The following is an 18177-nucleotide window of genomic DNA, read 5'->3' on the forward strand; positions in this document are numbered from 1 at the left end:
GGGGGGAATTTTTCTTTTGGGGATTTTTTTTAAATTATTTTTTAGGCATTTTTGGGGTATTTTTGTGATTTTTGGTGGGTTTTTTAAAATTATTTTTTAGGGATTTTTTGGGGTATTTTTGTGATTTTTGGTGGTTTTTTTTTTTGTTTTTTAAAATTATTTTTTAGGGATTTTTTGGGGGGTATTTTTGTGGTTTTTGATGGGGTGTTTTTTTTAGGGGGGAACTTTTCTTTTGGGGATTTTTTTAAAATTATTTTTTAGGCATTTTTGGGGTATTTTTGTGGGTTTTGGTGGGGTTTTTTTTTTGTTTTTTAAAATTATTTTTTAGGGATTTTTTGGGGGGTATTTTTGTGGTTTTTGATGGGGTGGTTTTTTTAAGGGGAACTTTTCTTCGGGATTTTTTTAAAATTATTTTTCGGCATTTTTGGGGGTATTTTTGTGATTTCTGGTGTGTTTTTTTTTTAATTATTTTTTAGGCATATTTTTTGGGGTATTTTTGTGATTTTTGGTGGGGGTTTTTTGTGGTTTTTTTTTAGGGTGGAACTTTTCTTTAGGGATTTTTTTTAAATTATTTTTAGGCATTTTTGGGGGTATTTTTGTGATTTTTGGGGGGGTTTTTTGGGGATTTTTTTTTTAACTACTTTTCAGCATTTTTGGGCTATTTCTGTGCCATATTTTGCCATTTTCTCCCTGTTCTCTCTGTGTGTCCCCCCCAGCGTGGGATCCATTTCTCCGTGGTGTCCCCCCGGAAGCTGCCGGCGCTCAGGGCCCTGTTTGAGAAGGGAGCCCCCCCCGGCAGCCTGGAGCCCCCCCAGGGCAAGGAGTGCGGGCAGGACCCGCGGCACATGGTGCTGGTCAGGGGGGTGGCACTGCCAGGTGACAATGGGGACAATGGGGGGATTGGGGACATTGGGGACATTGGGGACATTGGGGACAATGGGGGGATTGGGGACATTGGGGTCAATGGGGACATTGGGGGAATTGGGGGGATTTGGGGACATTGGGGTCAATGGGGGCAGGACCCGCGGCACATGGTGCTGGTCAGGGGGGTGGCACTGCCAGGTGACAATGGGGACATTGGGGACATCCTGGGGACATTGGGGGGATTGGGGTCAATGGGGACATTGGGGTCAATGGGGACATTGGGGGGATTGGGGACATTGGGGTCAATGGGGGGATTGGGGACATTGGGGGCATTTGGGATCATTGGGAACATTGGGATCAATGGGGGGATTGGGGACATTGGGGGCATTTGGGATCATTGGGGACAATGGAGACAATGGGGACATTGAGGAGGTTGGGGACATTGGGGGCATTGGGGTCAATGGGGACAATGGGGACATTGGGGGGATTGGGGACATTGGGGTCAATGGGGGCAGGACCCGCGGCACATGGTGCTGGTCAGGGGGGTGGCACTGCCAGGGGACAATGGGGACAATGGGGACATCCTGGGGACATTGGGGGGATTGGGGTCAATGGGGACATTGGGGTCAATGGGGACATTGGGGGGGATTGGGGACAATGGGGGGATTTGGGGACATTGGGATGATTTGGGACATTGGGGACAATGGGGACATTGAGGGGATTGGGGACACTGGGGGGATTGGGGACATTGGGGTCAATGGGGACATTGGGGACATTGGGGACATTGGGGACATTGGGGTCAATGGGGCCAGGACCCGCAGCACATGGTGCTGGTCAGGGGGGTGGCACTGCCAGGTGACAATGGGGACAATGGGGGGATTGGGGACATTGGGGACATTGGGGACATTGGGGTCAATGGGGACATTGGGGTCAATGGGGGGATTGGGGACATTGGGGCCAGGACCCGCAGCACATGGTGCTGGTCAGGGGGGTGGCACTGCCAGGTGACAATGGGGACACTGGGGACATTGGGGTCAATGGGGACATTGGGGGGATTGGGGACATTGGGGGGATTGGGGGGATTGGGGTCAATGGGGACATTGGGGACATTGGGGTCAATGGGGGGACTGGGGACATTTGGGACATTGGGGACAATGGGGACATTGAGGGGATTGGGGACATTGGGGTCAATGGGGGCAGGACCCACGGCACATGGTGCTGGTCAGGGGGGTGGCACTGCCAGGTGACAATGGGGACATTGGGGGGATTGGGGACATTGGGGACACTGGGGGGATTGGGGACATTGGGGACATTGGGGTCAATGGGGGCAGGACCTGCAGCACATGGTGCTGGTCAGGGGGGTGGCACTGCCAGGTGACAGCGGGGACATCCTGGGGACATTGGGGACAGGACCTGCGGCACATGGTGCTGGTCAGGGGGGTGGCACTGCCAGGTGACAGAGGGGACAATGGGGACATTGGGGTCAATGGGGGGATTGGGGACATTGGGGACATTGGGGTCAATGGGGACATTGAGGAGGTTGGGGACATTGGGGGGATTTGGGGACATTGAGGAGGTTGGGGACACTGGGGGGATTGGGGTCAATGGGGGCAGGACCCGCAGCACATGGTGCTGGTCAGGGGGGTGGCACTGCCAGGTGACAATGGGGACATTGGGGACAATGGGGACATTGGGGGGATTGGGGACATTGGGGTCAATGGAGACAATTGGGGGATTGAGGGCTTTGGGGGGATTGGGGACAATGGGGACATTGGGGGGATTTGGGATCATTGGGAGCATTGGGATCAATGGGGGGATTGGGGACATTGGGGGGATTTGGGGACAATGGGGACAATGGAGACAATGGGGACATTGAGGAGGTTGGGGACATTGGGGGCATTGGGGTCAATGGGGACATTGGGGACATTGAGGGGATTGGGGACATTGGGGTCAATGGGGGCAGGACCCGCGGCACATGGTGCTGGTCAGGGGGGTGGCACTGCCAGGTGACAGCGGGGACATCCTGGGGACAATGGGGGCTTTGGGGCCTTTGGTGACACTGGGGACATTATGGGGGATTGGGGACAATGGGGACATTGGGGGAATGGGGGACATTGGGGGGGATTGGGGACAATGGGGGGATTTGGGGACAATGGGGGGATTTGGGACATTGGGGAGATTGGGGACATTGGGGGGATTGGGGACATTGGGGTCAATGGGGGCAGGACCCGCGGCACATGGTGCTGGTCAGGGGGGTGGCACTGCCAGGTGACAATGGGGACATCCTGGGGGGATTGGGGACAATGGGGACATTGGGGACAATGGGGGGATTTGGGGACATTGGGGTCAATGGGGACATTGGGGACATTGGGGTCAATGGGGACATTGATGACAATGGGGAGATTGGGGGGATTGGGGGGATTGGGGACATTGTGGGGATTGGGGGGATTGGGGTCAATGGGGACATTGGGGACATTGGGGTCAATGGGGGGATTGGGGACATTGGGGGCATTTGGGATCATTGGGAACATTGGGATCAATGGGGGGATTGGGGACATTGGGGGGATTTGGGGACAATGGGGACAATGGAGACAATGGGGACATTGAGGAGGTTGGGGACATTGGGGGCATTGGGGTCAATGGGGACAATGGGGACATTGGGGGGATTGGGGACATTGGGGTCAATGGGGGCAGGACCCGCGGCACATGGTGCTGGTCAGGGGGGTGGCACTGCCAGGGGACAATGGGGACAATGGGGACATCCTGGGGACATTGGGGGGATTGGGGTCAATGGGGACATTGGGGTCAATGGGGACATTGGGGGGGATTGGGGGACAATGGGGGGATTTGGGGACATTGGGATGATTTGGGACATTGGGGACAATGGGGACATTGAGGGGATTGGGGACACTGGGGGGATTGGGGACATTGGGGTCAATGGGGACATTGGGGACATTGGGGACATTGGGGACATTGGGGTCAATGGGGCCAGGACCCGCAGCACATGGTGCTGGTCAGGGGGGTGGCACTGCCAGGTGACAATGGGGACAATGGGGGGATTGGGGACATTGGGGACATTGGGGACATTGGGGTCAATGGGGACATTGGGGTCAATGGGGGGATTGGGGACATTGGGGCCAGGACCCGCAGCACATGGTGCTGGTCAGGGGGGTGGCACTGCCAGGTGACAATGGGGACACTGGGGACATTGGGGTCAATGGGGACATTGGGGGGATTGGGGACATTGGGGGGATTGGGGGGATTGGGGTCAATGGGGACATTGGGGACATTGGGGTCAATGGGGGGACTGGGGACATTTGGGACATTGGGGACAATGGGGACATTGAGGGGATTGGGGACATTGGGGTCAATGGGGGCAGGACCCACGGCACATGGTGCTGGTCAGGGGGGTGGCACTGCCAGGTGACAATGGGGACATTGGGGGGATTGGGGACATTGGGGACACTGGGGGGATTGGGGACATTGGGGACATTGGGGTCAATGGGGGCAGGACCTGCAGCACATGGTGCTGGTCAGGGGGGTGGCACTGCCAGGTGACAGCGGGGACATCCTGGGGACATTGGGGACAGGACCTGCGGCACATGGTGCTGGTCAGGGGGGTGGCACTGCCAGGTGACAGAGGGGACAATGGGGACATTGGGGTCAATGGGGGGATTGGGGACATTGGGGACATTGGGGTCAATGGGGACATTGAGGAGGTTGGGGACATTGGGGGGATTTGGGGACATTGAGGAGGTTGGGGACACTGGGGGGATTGGGGTCAATGGGGGCAGGACCCGCAGCACATGGTGCTGGTCAGGGGGGTGGCACTGCCAGGTGACAATGGGGACATTGGGGACAATGGGGACATTGGGGGGATTGGGGACATTGGGGTCAATGGAGACAATTGGGGGATTGAGGGCTTTGGGGGGATTGGGGACAATGGGGACATTGGGGGGATTTGGGATCATTGGGAGCATTGGGATCAATGGGGGGATTGGGGACATTGGGGGGATTTGGGGACAATGGGGACAATGGAGACAATGGGGACATTGAGGAGGTTGGGGACATTGGGGGCATTGGGGTCAATGGGGACATTGGGGACATTGAGGGGATTGGGGACATTGGGGTCAATGGGGGCAGGACCCGCGGCACATGGTGCTGGTCAGGGGGGTGGCACTGCCAGGTGACAGCGGGGACATCCTGGGGACAATGGGGGCTTTGGGGCCTTTGGTGACACTGGGGACATTATGGGGGATTGGGGACAATGGGGACATTGGGGGAATGGGGGACATTGGGGGGGATTGGGGACAATGGGGGGATTTGGGGACAATGGGGGGATTTGGGACATTGGGGAGATTGGGGACATTGGGGGGATTGGGGACATTGGGGTCAATGGGGGCAGGACCCGCGGCACATGGTGCTGGTCAGGGGGGTGGCACTGCCAGGTGACAATGGGGACATCCTGGGGGGATTGGGGACAATGGGGACATTGGGGACAATGGGGGGATTTGGGGACATTGGGGTCAATGGGGACATTGGGGACATTGGGGTCAATGGGGACATTGATGACAATGGGGAGATTGGGGGGATTGGGGGGATTGGGGACATTGTGGGGATTGGGGGGATTGGGGTCAATGGGGACATTGGGGACATTGGGGTCAATGGGGGGATTGGGGACATTGGGGGCATTTGGGATCATTGGGAACATTGGGATCAATGGGGGGATTGGGGACATTGGGGGGATTTGGGGACAATGGGGACAATGGAGACAATGGGGACATTGAGGAGGTTGGGGACATTGGGGGCATTGGGGTCAATGGGGACAATGGGGACATTGGGGGGATTGGGGACATTGGGGTCAATGGGGGCAGGACCCGCGGCACATGGTGCTGGTCAGGGGGGTGGCACTGCCAGGGGACAATGGGGACATCCTGGGGACAATGGGGGCTTTGGGGCCTTTGGTGACACTGGGGACATTATGGGGGATTGGGGACAATGGGGACATTGAGAGGATTTGGGGCTTTGGGGGTCAATGGGGACATTGAAGGGATTGGGGACATTTGGGGACATGGGGGACGTTGGGGGAATTGTGGACATTGGGGTGGAATTTGGGGCCATTTTAGGGCAAATTTGGGGCCATTTTGGGGTGGAATTTTGGGGCCATTTCGGGAGGAATTTGGGGCCATTTTAGGGCAAATTTGGGGCTATTTTGGGTGGATTTTAGGAGAAATTTGTGAAAATTTTGGGTGGAATTTTGTGGCCATTTTGATTGGAATTTGGGGCCATTTTGGGGGGAATTTTGGGTGGAATTTGGGGCCATTTTGGGGGGAATTTTGGGTGGAATTTGGAGCCATTTTGGGAGGAATTTGGGACCATTTTGGGTGGAATTTTGTGACCATTTTGATTGGAATTTGGAGCCATTTTGGGGGGAATTTTGGGGCAAATTGGGGCCATTTTGGGGGGGATTTTGGGGCAAATTGGGGCCATTTTGGGTGGAATTTGGGGCCATTTTGGGGGGGATTTTGGGGCAAATTGGGGCCATTTTGGGTGGAATTTGGGGCCATTTTGGGGGGGATTTTGGGGCAAATTTGGGCCATTTTGGGTGGAATTTGCTCCATTTTGGTTACATCCCTCAATCCTGCTGCCATTCCCCCCCTTCCCCACGCTAATTTTGGGGTCCCCTCATACCCGGGGTGTCCCCAACCCCCTTTTTTTTAATGTCCTCCCCCCCTCCCCGCAGGCAGCACCAGCGGCTCCTCCTCCCTGCCCCCCAAAACCACCGTGGCCCCCCCCCAGCTGCCCCCCAGCGCCCCCCAACTGCCCCCAGCGCCCCCCCCAGCCGCCCCCACCGGGACCTCAACCTTACCAGGTAACCCCCAACATTTTGGGGGTGATTTTAGGGGGGTCAGGGGGGTCTCCAAAACCTTTCTGACCCCCCCAAAAATCCAAAGGTGCCCCCCCCCCGGAGCTCTGAACGCCGCCCAGGCCGCGGCTCAGTCGGCCGTGGAGGCTGCCAAGAACCAGAAGAGCCTCGCGGGGCGCTGTGAGTTTTGGGGGACCCCCCCTGGGCCCCCCCCCGGGTCCCCCCAAATCCAGGGAACCCCAAAATTTGGGGAGGGAACCCCAAAATTTGGGGAGGGGGCGCAGGAATTTGGGGAGGGGGTGCTGCCATCTGGTGGTTGTGGGGGGTATTGCAGGAGGGGTTAATTGGGGTATCCTTAATTAGAGGGAGTTTAATTGGGGGGATCCTTAATTGGGGAGGGGTTAATTAGGGGGTCGGGTTACCCACAAAGGGAACCCCAAAATTTGGGGAGGGGGCGTTGGAATTTGGGGAAGGGGCATGGGAAGGGTTGGGGAGGGGGTGCTGCCATCTGGGGGTTGTTGGGGGTATTGCAGGATGGGGTTAATTGGGAGGGGGGTTTAATTAGGGAGGGTTAATTAGGGGGGTCGATTTTGGGGGTTTTGCCACAAAGGGAACCCCAAAATTTGGGGAGGGGGCGTGGGAAGGGTTGGGGAGGGGGTGCTGCCATCTGGTGGTTTTGGGGGGTATTGCAGGAGGGGTTAATTGGGGTATCCTTAATTAGAGGGAGTTTAATTGGGGGGGGTTAATTAGGGGGTCCTGAATTTGGGGGGTGGGGTTTGCCACAAAGGGAACCCCAAAATTTGGGGAGGGGGCGCTGGAATTTGGGGAGGGGGGGGTGCTGCCATCTGGGGGTTGTGGGGGGAATTGCAGGATGGGGTTAATTGGGAAGGGGGGTTTAATTAGGGGGTTTTAATTAGGGAGGGTTAATTAGGGGGGTCCCTAATTGGAGGGGGGGTGATTTTGGGGGGTTTGCCACAAAGGGAACCCCAAAATTTGGGGACGGGGCGCTGGAATTTGGGGAGGGGGCACAGGAAGGGTTGGGGAGGGGGCGCTGCCATCTGGTGGTTGTTGGGGGTATTGCAGGACGGGGTTAATTGTGGGGTTCCTTAATTGGAGGGTGCTTAATTAAGGGGGGTTAATTATTGGGGGTCCTTAATTTGAGGAGGGGGTGATTTTGGGGGGTTTGACACAAAGGGAACCCCAAAATTTGGGGAGGGGGCGCAGGGAGGGTTGGGGAGGTGGTGCTGCCATCTGGTGGCTGTTGGGGGTATTGCAGGATGGGGTTAATTGGGGTATCCTTAATTGGGGGGGTTTAATTAATTGGGGGGGTTTTAATGAGGGGGGGGGTCCTGAATTTTTTGGGGGGTTTAATTTAACGGGGGGGGCGTTAATTTTGGGGGGGTCTACATTTTATTTTATTTATTCAATTTTATTTGATTTTATTGTATTTTACATTTTACTTTATTTCATTTTATTTATTTATTTTATTTCATTTCATTTTTTTTCTTTTTTTTATTTTATTTTGTTTCATTTCATTTTATTTTATATTTTATTTTATTTTACTTTATTTCATTTTATTTTATTTTATATTTTATTTTACTTTATTTCATTTTATTTCATTTTTTTTATTTTTATTACATTTTATTTTATTTCTTATTTTATTTTATTTCATTTTATTTTATTTTATTCTATTCTTTATTTTATTTCATTTCATTTCATTTCATTTTATTCTATATTTTATTTTATTTTTTTTTAATTTATTTTATTTTATTTTTTAAAATTTAATTTAATTTAATTTAATTTTATTTATTTCATTTCATTTTATTTTTATTTTTATTTTTATTTCATTCCATTTCATTTCATTTTAATTTAATTTTCTTCACTTCCCCCCCAGTCCCCTCCCTGCCCCCCCTCAACCCCCCCCCCCTTCAGCCAAGCCCCGCCCTCCCAGCCCCTCCCCCCCCCCGGTTCCTCCCTCGCTCCCCTCCCCCCCCCCCGGGCCCAAGCTGCCCCCCCACGGCCCCCCCGGGGCCCCCCCCGGGCCGGGGCTGCTCCCGGCCCCGCCCCCCGCGCCAGGCCCCGCCCCTGGCCCCGCCCCCCCCGGAGCCGCGGCCTTGGTGAGTGGGGGGGGGGGGGGGCTCGGGGTGTGAGGGGTTAAATCTCCTTGGGGAGCGGAAATTTCCTTTTTTTGGGGTAAAATTTCATTTTGGGAGAGGAAAATTTGGTTTTTTTGAGGTAAAATTTCATTTTGGGAGGGTGAAATTTCATTTTTTGGGGGTTAAATGGCATTTTGGGAGGGAAAATTTGAAATTTTGGGGGTAAAATCTGATTTTTGGGGGGGGTAAAATGTCATTTTGGGAGGGGAAAATTTCATTTTCGGAGGGTTAAATCTCATTTGGGGAGGGGGAAATTTCCTTTTTTTGGGGGTTAAATGGCATTTTGGGGGGGTTAAATGGCATTTGGGGAGGGGGAAATTTCAATATTTTGGGGTAATATTTCATTTGGGGAACGGTAAAATTTCATTTTTTGAGGTTAAATCTCATTTTGGGAGGGGGAAATTTGATTTGGGGGGGTTAAGTTTGATTTTCGGGGGGTTAAGTTTGATTTTGGGGGTAAAATCTGATTTTTGGGAAGGTAAAATTTCATTTTTTGAGGGTAAAATTTCATTTTGGGGGGTAAAATTTGATTTTTGGGAGGGTAAAATTTCATTATTTTGAGGTTAAATGTCATTTTGGGAGGGTGAAATTTGATTTTGGGGGGTTAAGTTTCATTTTGGGAGGGAAAATTTGAAATTTTTGGGGCCTAAATTTCATTTTTTTGAGGTTAAATGTCATTTTTTTAATTTTAATCCCATTTTGTGTCAATTTCTTTCCCATTTTGTGTCAATTTTTTCCCATTTTAAGTCAAATTTTCCCCCCATTTTAGCTCAAAGTTTTCCCCGTTTTAAATGAAAAATTTTCCCCCATTTTAAGTCAAATTTTTTCCCATTTTTTCCCCCATTTTACCTCAAAGTTTTCCCCGATTTTTGCTCAATTTTCCCCCATTTTAGGTCAATTTTTTCCCCGTTTTTGGTCAATTTTTTCCCCATTTTAAGTCAAATTTTTTCCTCATTTTAGCTCAAAGTTTTCCCCATTTTAACTCAATTTTTTCCCCATTTTTCCCCCATTTTAGCTCAATTTTTCCCCCATTTTAGCTCAAAGTTTTCCTCGTTTTAGGTCAATGTTTTCCCCATTTTTGGTCAATTTTTTCCCCATTTTAGCTCAATTTTTTTTCCCGATTTTAGTTCAATTTTTCCCCATTTTAAGTCAAATTTTTTCCTCATTTTAGCTCAATTTTTTCCCCAATTTTCCCCCCATTTAAGCTCAATTTTTTGCCATTTTAAGTCAGGTTTTTTCCCATTTTTTGGTCAATTTTTTCCCCATTTTAGCTCAAATTTTCCCCTGTTTTAGGTCAATTTTTTCCTCATTTTAAGTCATTTTTTTCCCCATTTTAAGTCAATTTTTCGCCCATTTTAGGTCAATTTTTTTCCCCCATTTTAAGTCAAATTTTCCCCTGTTTTAGGTCAATTTTGTCCTCAATTTTCCCCCATTTTAAGTCAAATTTTTTCCCATTTTTTCCCCCATTTTACCTCAAAGTTTTCCCCGATTTTAGCTCAATTTTCCCCCTATTTTAGCTCAAAGTTTTCCCTATTTTCGCTCAATTTTTTCCCCATTTTTCCCCCATTTTAAGTGAATTTTTTCTCTCATTTTAGCTCAATTTTTCCCCGATTTTAGCTCAAAGTTTTCCCCAATTTTTCCCCATTTTCTGTCAAATTTTCCCCGTTTTAAGTCAAATTTTTTCCCCATTTTAGGTCAATTTTTTTCCCGATTTTAGCTCAAAGTTTTCCCCAATTTTTCCCCATTATGTGTCAATTTTTTCCCCATTTTAAGTCAAATTTTCCCCCATTTTATGTCAATTTTTCCCCATTTTAAGTCAAATTTTTTCCCCATTTTAGCTCAATTTTTTCCCCATTTTAAGTCAATTTTCCCCCATTTTAAGTCAAAATTTTTCCCCCATTTTTCCGCCATTTAAAATCAAATTTTCCCCATTTTAAGTCAATTTTCCCCCATTTTAGCTCAATTTTTTCCCCAATTTTTCCCCCATTTTTAGTCGAATTTTTCCCCCATTTTATCTCAAATTTTTCCCCCATTTTCCATTTCCAAAATTCCTTATTTTACCCTGTACCCCCCTATAATAATTTGGGGCCCCCCGGGGTTTTTGGGGTCCCTCTCTGACCTCTCTCTGCCCCTCCCCCAGGCCAGCGGGGGCCCCCCCAGCTCGGTGCCCCCCCAGAACTCGGCCCCGCAATTGGGGGGGCCCCCCCTGGCCGCACCCCAACAATCGGTGGGGAACAAAGTCCTGGCCTGGAGCGGGGTCCTCGAGTGGCAGGAGGTGACCCAGGGGATTTGGGGGGTCCTGGGGGATTTTGGGGTCTTTGGGGTGGATTTTGGGGGGGTCCTAGGTGGATTTTGGGGTGGTTTTTGAGGGGATTTGGGGGGCATTTTGGGGTCTTTGGGCGGTCCTGGGGGGATTTTGGGGGGTCCTGGGGGGATTTTGGGGGGGGGTCCTGGGGAGGTCCTAGATGGATTTTGGGGTGATTTTTGAGGGGATTTTGGAGGCATTTTGGGGTCTTTGGGGGGTCCTGGGGGGATTTGGGGGGACTGTGGAGGAGATTTTGGGGGGTCCTAGGTGGATTTTGGGGTGATTTTTGAGGGGATTTGGGGGGTCCTGGCGGGATTTTGGGGGGGGTCCTGGGGGGATTTTGGGGGTCCTGAGGGGATTTGGGGGGGTCCTAGATGGATTTTGGGGGGATTTTTGAGGGGATTTTGGGGTCTTTGGGGGGTCCTGGGGGGATCTTGGGGGAGATTTTGGGATCTTTAGGGGGCATTTTGGGGGGATTTTGGGGTCTTTGGGGGGGATTTTGGGGGGTCCCCCCCGGCCGCACCCCAACAATCGGTGGGGAACAAAGTCCTGGCCTGGAGCGGGGTCCTCGAGTGGCAGGAGGTGACCCAGGGGATTTTGGGGGGTCCTGGGGGATTTTGGGGATTTTGGGGGGTCCTGGGGGGATTTTGGGGTCTTTGGGGCAGTTTTGGGGGGTCCTGGGGGGATTTTGGGGAGGTCCTAGGTGGATCTTGGGGTGATTTTTGAGGGGATTTTGGGGTCTATGGGCACTCCTGGGGCATTTTGGGGTGGTCCTAGGTGGATTTTGGGGGGATTTTTGAGGGGATTTGGGGGGTCCTGGGGGGATTTTGGGGTCTTTTGGGGTGGTCCTAGGTGGATTTTGGGGGGATTTTTGAGGGGATTTTGGGGTCTTTGGGCAGTCCTGGGGAAATTTTGGGGGAGATTTTGGGGTCTTTTGGGGGGAATTTGGGGGATCCTGGGGGGATTTTGGGGCAGATTTGGGGGATCCTGGGGGGGTTTTGGGGAGGTCCTAGGTGGATTTTGGGGTGATTTTTGAGGCGATTTTGGGGGCATTTTGGGGTCTTTTGGGGGGTCCTGGGGGGATTTTGGGATCTTTGGGGGGGATTTTGGGGGGTCCCCCCCGGCCGCACCCCAACAATCGGTGGGGAACAAAGTCCTGGCCTGGAGCGGGGTCCTGGAGTGGCAGGAGGTGACCCAGGGGATTTTGGGGGGAATTTGGGGGGGCCTGGGGGATTTTGGGGGGTCCTGGGGGGATTTTGGGGGGTCCCGGGGGAATTTGGGGCATTTTGGGGGGATTTTGGGGGGGGGTTGGGGGGGTCCTAGATGGATTTTGGGGTGATTTTTGAGGGGATTTTGGGGTCTTTGGGCACTCCTGGGGGCATTTTGGGGGGATTTGGGGGCAGTTTTGGGGGGTCCTGGGGGGATTTGGGGCATTTTGGGGTGGTCCTAGGTGGATTTTGGGGGGATTTTTGAGGGGATTTGGGGGGTCCTGGGGGGATTCTGGCAAGTCCTGGGGGGATTTTGGGGTCTTTTGGGGGAATTTGGGTTGGTGCTAGGTGGATTTTGGGGTGATTTTGAGGGGATTTTGGGGAGCTGGGAGGTCTTTGGGGGGGATTTTGAGGGGTCCTGAGGGGATTTTGGGGGGAATTTGGGGGGTTCCCGGGGGGATTTGGGGGGTCCTGGGGGGATTTTGGGGCAGTTTTGGGGGGATTTTTGAGGGGATTTTGGGGGCATTTTGGGGTCTTTGGGGGGTTCTGGGGGGATTCTGGTGAGTCCTTGGGGGGTCTTTGGGGGGATTTCGGGGCAGTTTTGGGGGGTCCTGGGGGGATTCTGGGGGGATTCTGGGGAGGTCCTAGATGGATTTTGGGGTGATTTTTGAGGGGATTTTGGGGGGTCCGGAGGAGATTTTGGGGAGGTTTTAGGGTCTTTGGGGGGTCCTAGGTGGATTTTGGGGTGATTTTTGAGGGGATTTTGGGGGCATTTTGGGGTCTTTGGGTGGGCCTGGGGTATTTTGGGGCAGTTTTGGGGGATCCTGGGGGGATTTTGGGGGAGATTTTAGGGTCTTTTGGGGGGAATTTGGGGGGTCCTGGGGGGATTTTGGGGATGTCCTAGGTGGATTTTGGGGGGATTTTTGAGGGGATTTTGGGGCCTTTGGCCGGTCCTGAGGGGATTTTGGGGGAGATTTTGGGGTCTTTGGGGGGGTTTTGGGGAGGTCCTAGGTGGATTTTGGGGTGATTTTTGAGGGGATTTTGAGGTCTTTGGGTGGTCCTGGGGAGATTTTGGGGTCTTTTGGGGGGTCCTGGGGGGATTTGGGGCAGTTTTGGGGGGTCCTAGGGGGATTTTGAAGGAGATTTTGGGGGGATTTTGGGGAGTTCTTGGGGGATTTTGGGGTCTTTGGGGGGAATTTGGGGGGTCCTGGGGGGATTTGGGGGGGGTCCTGGGGAGGTCCTAGATGGATTTTGGGGTGATTTTGGAGGGGATTTTGGGGGCATTTTGGGGTCTTTGGGGGGTCCTGGGGGAATTTTTCAGGGATTTTGGGGAGCTGGGAGGTCTTTGGGGGGGGATTTTGGGGGGTCCTGGGGGGATTTTGGGGTCTTTGGGAGGGTTTGGGGGGGTCCTAGGTGGATTTTGGGGTGATTTTTGAGGGGATTTGTGGGGCATTTTGGGGGTCTTTGGGCGGTCCTTGGAGGATTTTGGGGGGTCCTGGGGGGATTTTGGGGTGTTTAGGGGGGTTTTGGGGTGATTTTGAGGGGATTTTGGGGTCTTTGGGGGAGATTTTGGGGTCTTTGGGGGAGATTTTGGGGTGATTTTGAGGGGATTTTGGGGTCTTTAGGGGGGGTTTTGGGGTATTTAGGGGGGATTCTGGTGGGTCCTAGGGGGGTTTTGGGGTCTTTGGGGGGTGATTTTGGGGGGGTCCTGGGGGGATTTTGGGGGTCTTTGTGGGGCATTGTGGAGAAGATTTTGGGGTGCTGGGGGGATTTTGGGGGGGTCCTGGGGGGATTTTGGGGGGATTTTCAAGGGGATTTTGGGGTTTTTGGGGGGATTTTTTTCAGGGACTTTGGGGGTCTTGGAGTTTTCTGGGGGGTCCTGGGGGGATTTTGGGGAAATTTGGGGGATTTTGGGGTTCTGAGATGATTTAGGGGGAATTTTAGGGGATTTTGGGGGGGACATTTTGGGGAGATTTTGGGGCACATTTGAGGAGATTTTGGGGTTTCAGGAAGGTTTTGGGGCGATTTGGGGGAAATCTGGGGGGGATTTGGGGGAGTTTTGGGGGGTCCTGGGGGGATTTGGGCAGATTTTGGGGCGATTTTGGGGTCTTTGGGGGGATTGTGGAGGAGATTTTGGGGTGCTGGGGGGAATTTTTGGGAAATCTGGGGAATTTTTGGGATTCTGACAAAATTTCAACCCCCAAAATTCCCTTTTCTGTCCTAACAAAAACAACAATTTTGGCCTCCAAACTCCTTTAAAACCCCCCCAAAACCCCAAATTTTTTACTCTGACCCCTCCAAAACCCCATTGAGGACCCCAAATTCCCCCAAAAATAATTTTGGGGACCCCAAATTTGCCCCCCCAGAAACCCAAACCTGCCCTGGTGGATTCCAGCACGAAGCTCACGAGGTCCCTGCCCTGCCAGGTCTACGTCAACGCTGGGGAGAATCTGTGAGTTTGGGGCAAATTCGGGGCATTTTGGGCAAATTTGGGGCATTTTTGGGATCCTGAGGGGGTCTTGGGGATCTTTGGGGTAAATTAGGGGGAATTTGGGATAAATTTGGGGATTTTTGGGGTCATTTTGGGGTGGAAAAAAGGAGGAAAAGTCACTGGAATGGGAGGAGATTTTTCGAGATTTTGGGGGAAATTTGGGGCATTTTGAGCAAATTTTGGGCAGTTTTGGGATCCTGAGAGTGTCTTGGGGGTCTTTGGGGTAAATTAGGGGGAATTTGGGATAAATTTGGGCATTTTTGGGGTCATTTTGGGGTGGAAAAAAGGAGGAAAAGTCACTGGAGTGGGAGGAGATTTTCGAGATTTTGGGGGAAATTTGGGGCATTTTGGCAAATTTGGGGCATTTTTGGGGTCCTGAGGGGGTCTTGGGGATCTTTGGGGTAAATTAGGGGGAATTTGGGATAAATTTGGGGATTTTTGGGGTCATTTTGGGGTGGAAAAAAGGAGGAAAAGTCACTGGAGTGGGAGGAGATTTTCGAGATTTTGGGGGAAATTTGGGAGATTTTGGGCAAATTTGGGGCATTTTTGGGGTCCTGAGGGGGTCTTGGGGGTCTTTGGGGTAAATTAGGGGGAATTTGGGATAAATGTGGGGATTTTTGGGGGTTTTAGGCTCATTTTGGGGTGGAAAAAAGGAGTAAAAGTCACGGGAGTGGGAGGAGATTTTGAGGAGATTTGGGGGGAAATTTGGGGATTTTGGGCAAATTTGGGGCATTTTTGGGGTCCTGAGAGGGTCTTGGGGGTCTTTGGGGTGAATTAGGGGGAATTTGGGATAAATTTGGGATTTTTGGGGTCATTTTGGGGTGGAAAAAAGGAGGAAAAGTCACTGAGTGGGAGGAGATTTTGAGGAGATTTTGGGGGAAATTTGAGGGATTTTGGGCAAATTGGGGCATTTTTGGGGTCCTGAGGGGGTCTTGGGGGTCTTTGGGGTAAATTAGGGGAAATTTGGGATAAATTTGGGATTTTTGGGAGTTTTAGGCTCATTTTGGGGTGGAAAAAAGGAGGAAAAGTCACTGGAGTGGGAGGAGATTTTGAGGAGATTTTTGGGGAAATTTGGGGGATTTTGGGCAAATTTGGGGCAGTTTTGGGATCCTGAGGGGATCTTGGGGGTCTTTGGGATGAATTAGGAGGAATTTGGGATAAATTTGGGGATTTTTGGGGGTTTTAGGCTCATTTTGGGGTGGAAAATGGGTAAAAACTCATTGGTGTGGGAGGAGATTTTTGGGGAAATTTGGGCGAAAATTTGGGGGATTTTGGCAAATTTCGGGGATTTTGAGCAAATTTGGGGCATTTTTGGGGATCCTGAGGGGATCTTGGGGGTCTTTGGGGTAAATTAGGAGGAATTTGGGATAAATTTGGGGATTTTTGGGGGATTTCAGGGTCATTTTGGGGTGGAAAAAAGTGGTAAAAAATCATTGGTGTGGGAGGGGAATTTGGATAAAATTTGGGGGATTTTGGGCAAATTTTGGGGCATTTTGGGCAAATTTTGGGCAGTTTTGGGGTCCTGAGGGGATCTTGGGGGTCTTTGGGGTAAATTAGGGGGAATTTGGGATAAATTTGGGGATTTTTGGGGTCATTTTGGGTGGAAAAAAAGGAGTAAAAGTCACGGGAGTGGGAGGAGATTTTGGGGGAAATTTGGGAGATTTTGGGCAAATTTGGGGCATTTTTGGGGAACCTGAGAGGGCCTTGGGATCTTTGGATGAATTAGGGGAAATTTGGGATAAATTTGGGGATTTTTGGGGGTTTTAGGCTCATTTTGGGGTGGAAAAATGGGGTAAAAACTCATTGGTGTGGGAGGAGATTTTTGGGGAAATTTGGGGAAAATTTGGGGGATTTTGGGCAAATTTCGGGGATTTTGAGCAAATTTGGGGCATTTTTGGGGATCCTGAGGGGATCTTGGGGGTCTTTGGGGTAAATTAGGAGGAATTTGGGATAAATTTGGGGATTTTTGGGGGATTTCAGGGTCATTTTGGGGTGGAAAAAAGTGGTAAAAAATCATTGGTGTGGGAGGGGAATTTGGATAAAATTTGGGGGATTTTGGGCAAATTTTGGGGCATTTTGGGCAAATTTTGGGCAGTTTTGGGATCCTGAGAGGGTCTTGGGGGTCTTTGGGTGAATTAGGGGGAATTTGGGATAAATTTGGGCATTTTTGGGGTCATTTTGGGGTGGAAAAAAGGAGGAAAAGTCACTGGAGTGGGAGGAGATTTTGAGGAGATTTTGGGGGAAATTTGGGGGATTTGGGCAAATTTGGGGCATTTTTGGGGTCCTGAGGGGGTCTTCGGGGTCTTTGGGGTGAATTAGGGGGAATTTGGGATAAATTTGGGGATTTTTGGGGTCATTTTGGGGTGGAAAAAAGGAGTAAAAGTCACTGGAGTGGGAGGAGATTTTGGGGGAAATTTGGGGCATTTTGGGCAAATTTGGGGCAGTTTTGGGATCCTGAGGGGATCTTGGGGGTCTTTGGGGTGAATTAGGGGGAAATTTGGGATAAATTTGGGGATTTTTGGGGGTTTTAGGCTCATTTTGGGGTGGAAAAATGGGGTAAAAACTCATTGGTGTGGGAGGAGATTTTGGGGGAAATTTGGGGGATTTTGGCAAATTTTGGGGCATTTTTGGGCTCATGCTGGAATTTTGGGGTGCTGGAATGGGGGAACCCCTGAATTTCCCCTTTTTTTCCCTTTTTTTGCAGGAAAACGGATCAGTGGCCCCAAAAATTGATCATGCAGCTCATCCCACAGCAGCTCCTGGTGGGGATTTGGGGTTTTGGGGAGATTTGGGGCCTTTTTTGTGGGATTTTAGGGTTTTTTGGGGGGGATTTGGGGTTTTCTGTGGGATTTGGGGTTTTTGGGGTGAGATTTGTGGGATTTGGGGCCTTTTTTTGTGGGATTTTGGGGTGAGATTGTGGGAATTTGGGTTTTTTGGGGGGGATTTGGGGCCTTTTTTTGTGGGATTTTAGGGGTTTTTTTAAAGGATTTGGGGTTTTTGGGGTGAGATTTGTGGGATTTGGGGTTTTTTTTGGTGAGATTTGGGGCCTTTTTTCTGGGATTTTGGGGTGGATTTGTGGGATCTGGGGTTTTTTTTGGTGGCATTTTGGGGCTTTTTTTGTGGGATTTTGGGGCTTTTTTGTGGGAATTTGGGTTTTTTTGGGGGGGATTTGGGGCCTTTTTTTGTGGGATTATAGGGGTTTTTTTTGTGGGGATTTGGGGTTTTTGGTGGGATTTGGGGTTTTTGGGGTGAGATTTGGGGTGAGATTTGTGGGATTTGGGGTTTTT

At 51.1% G+C, this 18177-nt stretch overlaps 1 protein-coding gene and 1 long non-coding RNA gene across 2 annotated transcripts in view; both read left to right on the top strand.

The window, feature by feature from the left end:
* Positions 1-18177, top strand: part of MED25 (mediator complex subunit 25) — a 51884-nt gene that overhangs the window by 15685 nt on the left and 18022 nt on the right. Inside the window, exons 7-15 of the mRNA XM_071420600.1 lie at positions 717-876; positions 1720-1868; positions 5223-5312; positions 6608-6736; positions 6819-6910; positions 8625-8847; positions 11027-11161; positions 14766-14851; positions 17595-17652. Of these exons, the coding sequence (XP_071276701.1) occupies positions 717-876; positions 1720-1868; positions 5223-5312; positions 6608-6736; positions 6819-6910; positions 8625-8847; positions 11027-11161; positions 14766-14851; positions 17595-17652 (1122 nt within the window). The remainder of the gene's footprint in view (positions 1-716; positions 877-1719; positions 1869-5222; positions 5313-6607; positions 6737-6818; positions 6911-8624; positions 8848-11026; positions 11162-14765; positions 14852-17594; positions 17653-18177) is intronic.
* Positions 9203-10357, top strand: LOC139586916 (uncharacterized). The gene is made up of 2 exons (XR_011678059.1): positions 9203-9405; positions 9449-10357. It is a non-coding gene; the product is annotated as an uncharacterized lncRNA (long non-coding RNA).

Source organism: Agelaius tricolor, unplaced genomic scaffold (genome assembly GCF_023055355.1).
Source record: "Agelaius tricolor isolate 1412-34295 unplaced genomic scaffold, bAgeTri1.0.p SCAF_152, whole genome shotgun sequence".
Classification (NCBI taxonomy): Eukaryota; Metazoa; Chordata; class Aves; order Passeriformes; family Icteridae; genus Agelaius; species Agelaius tricolor.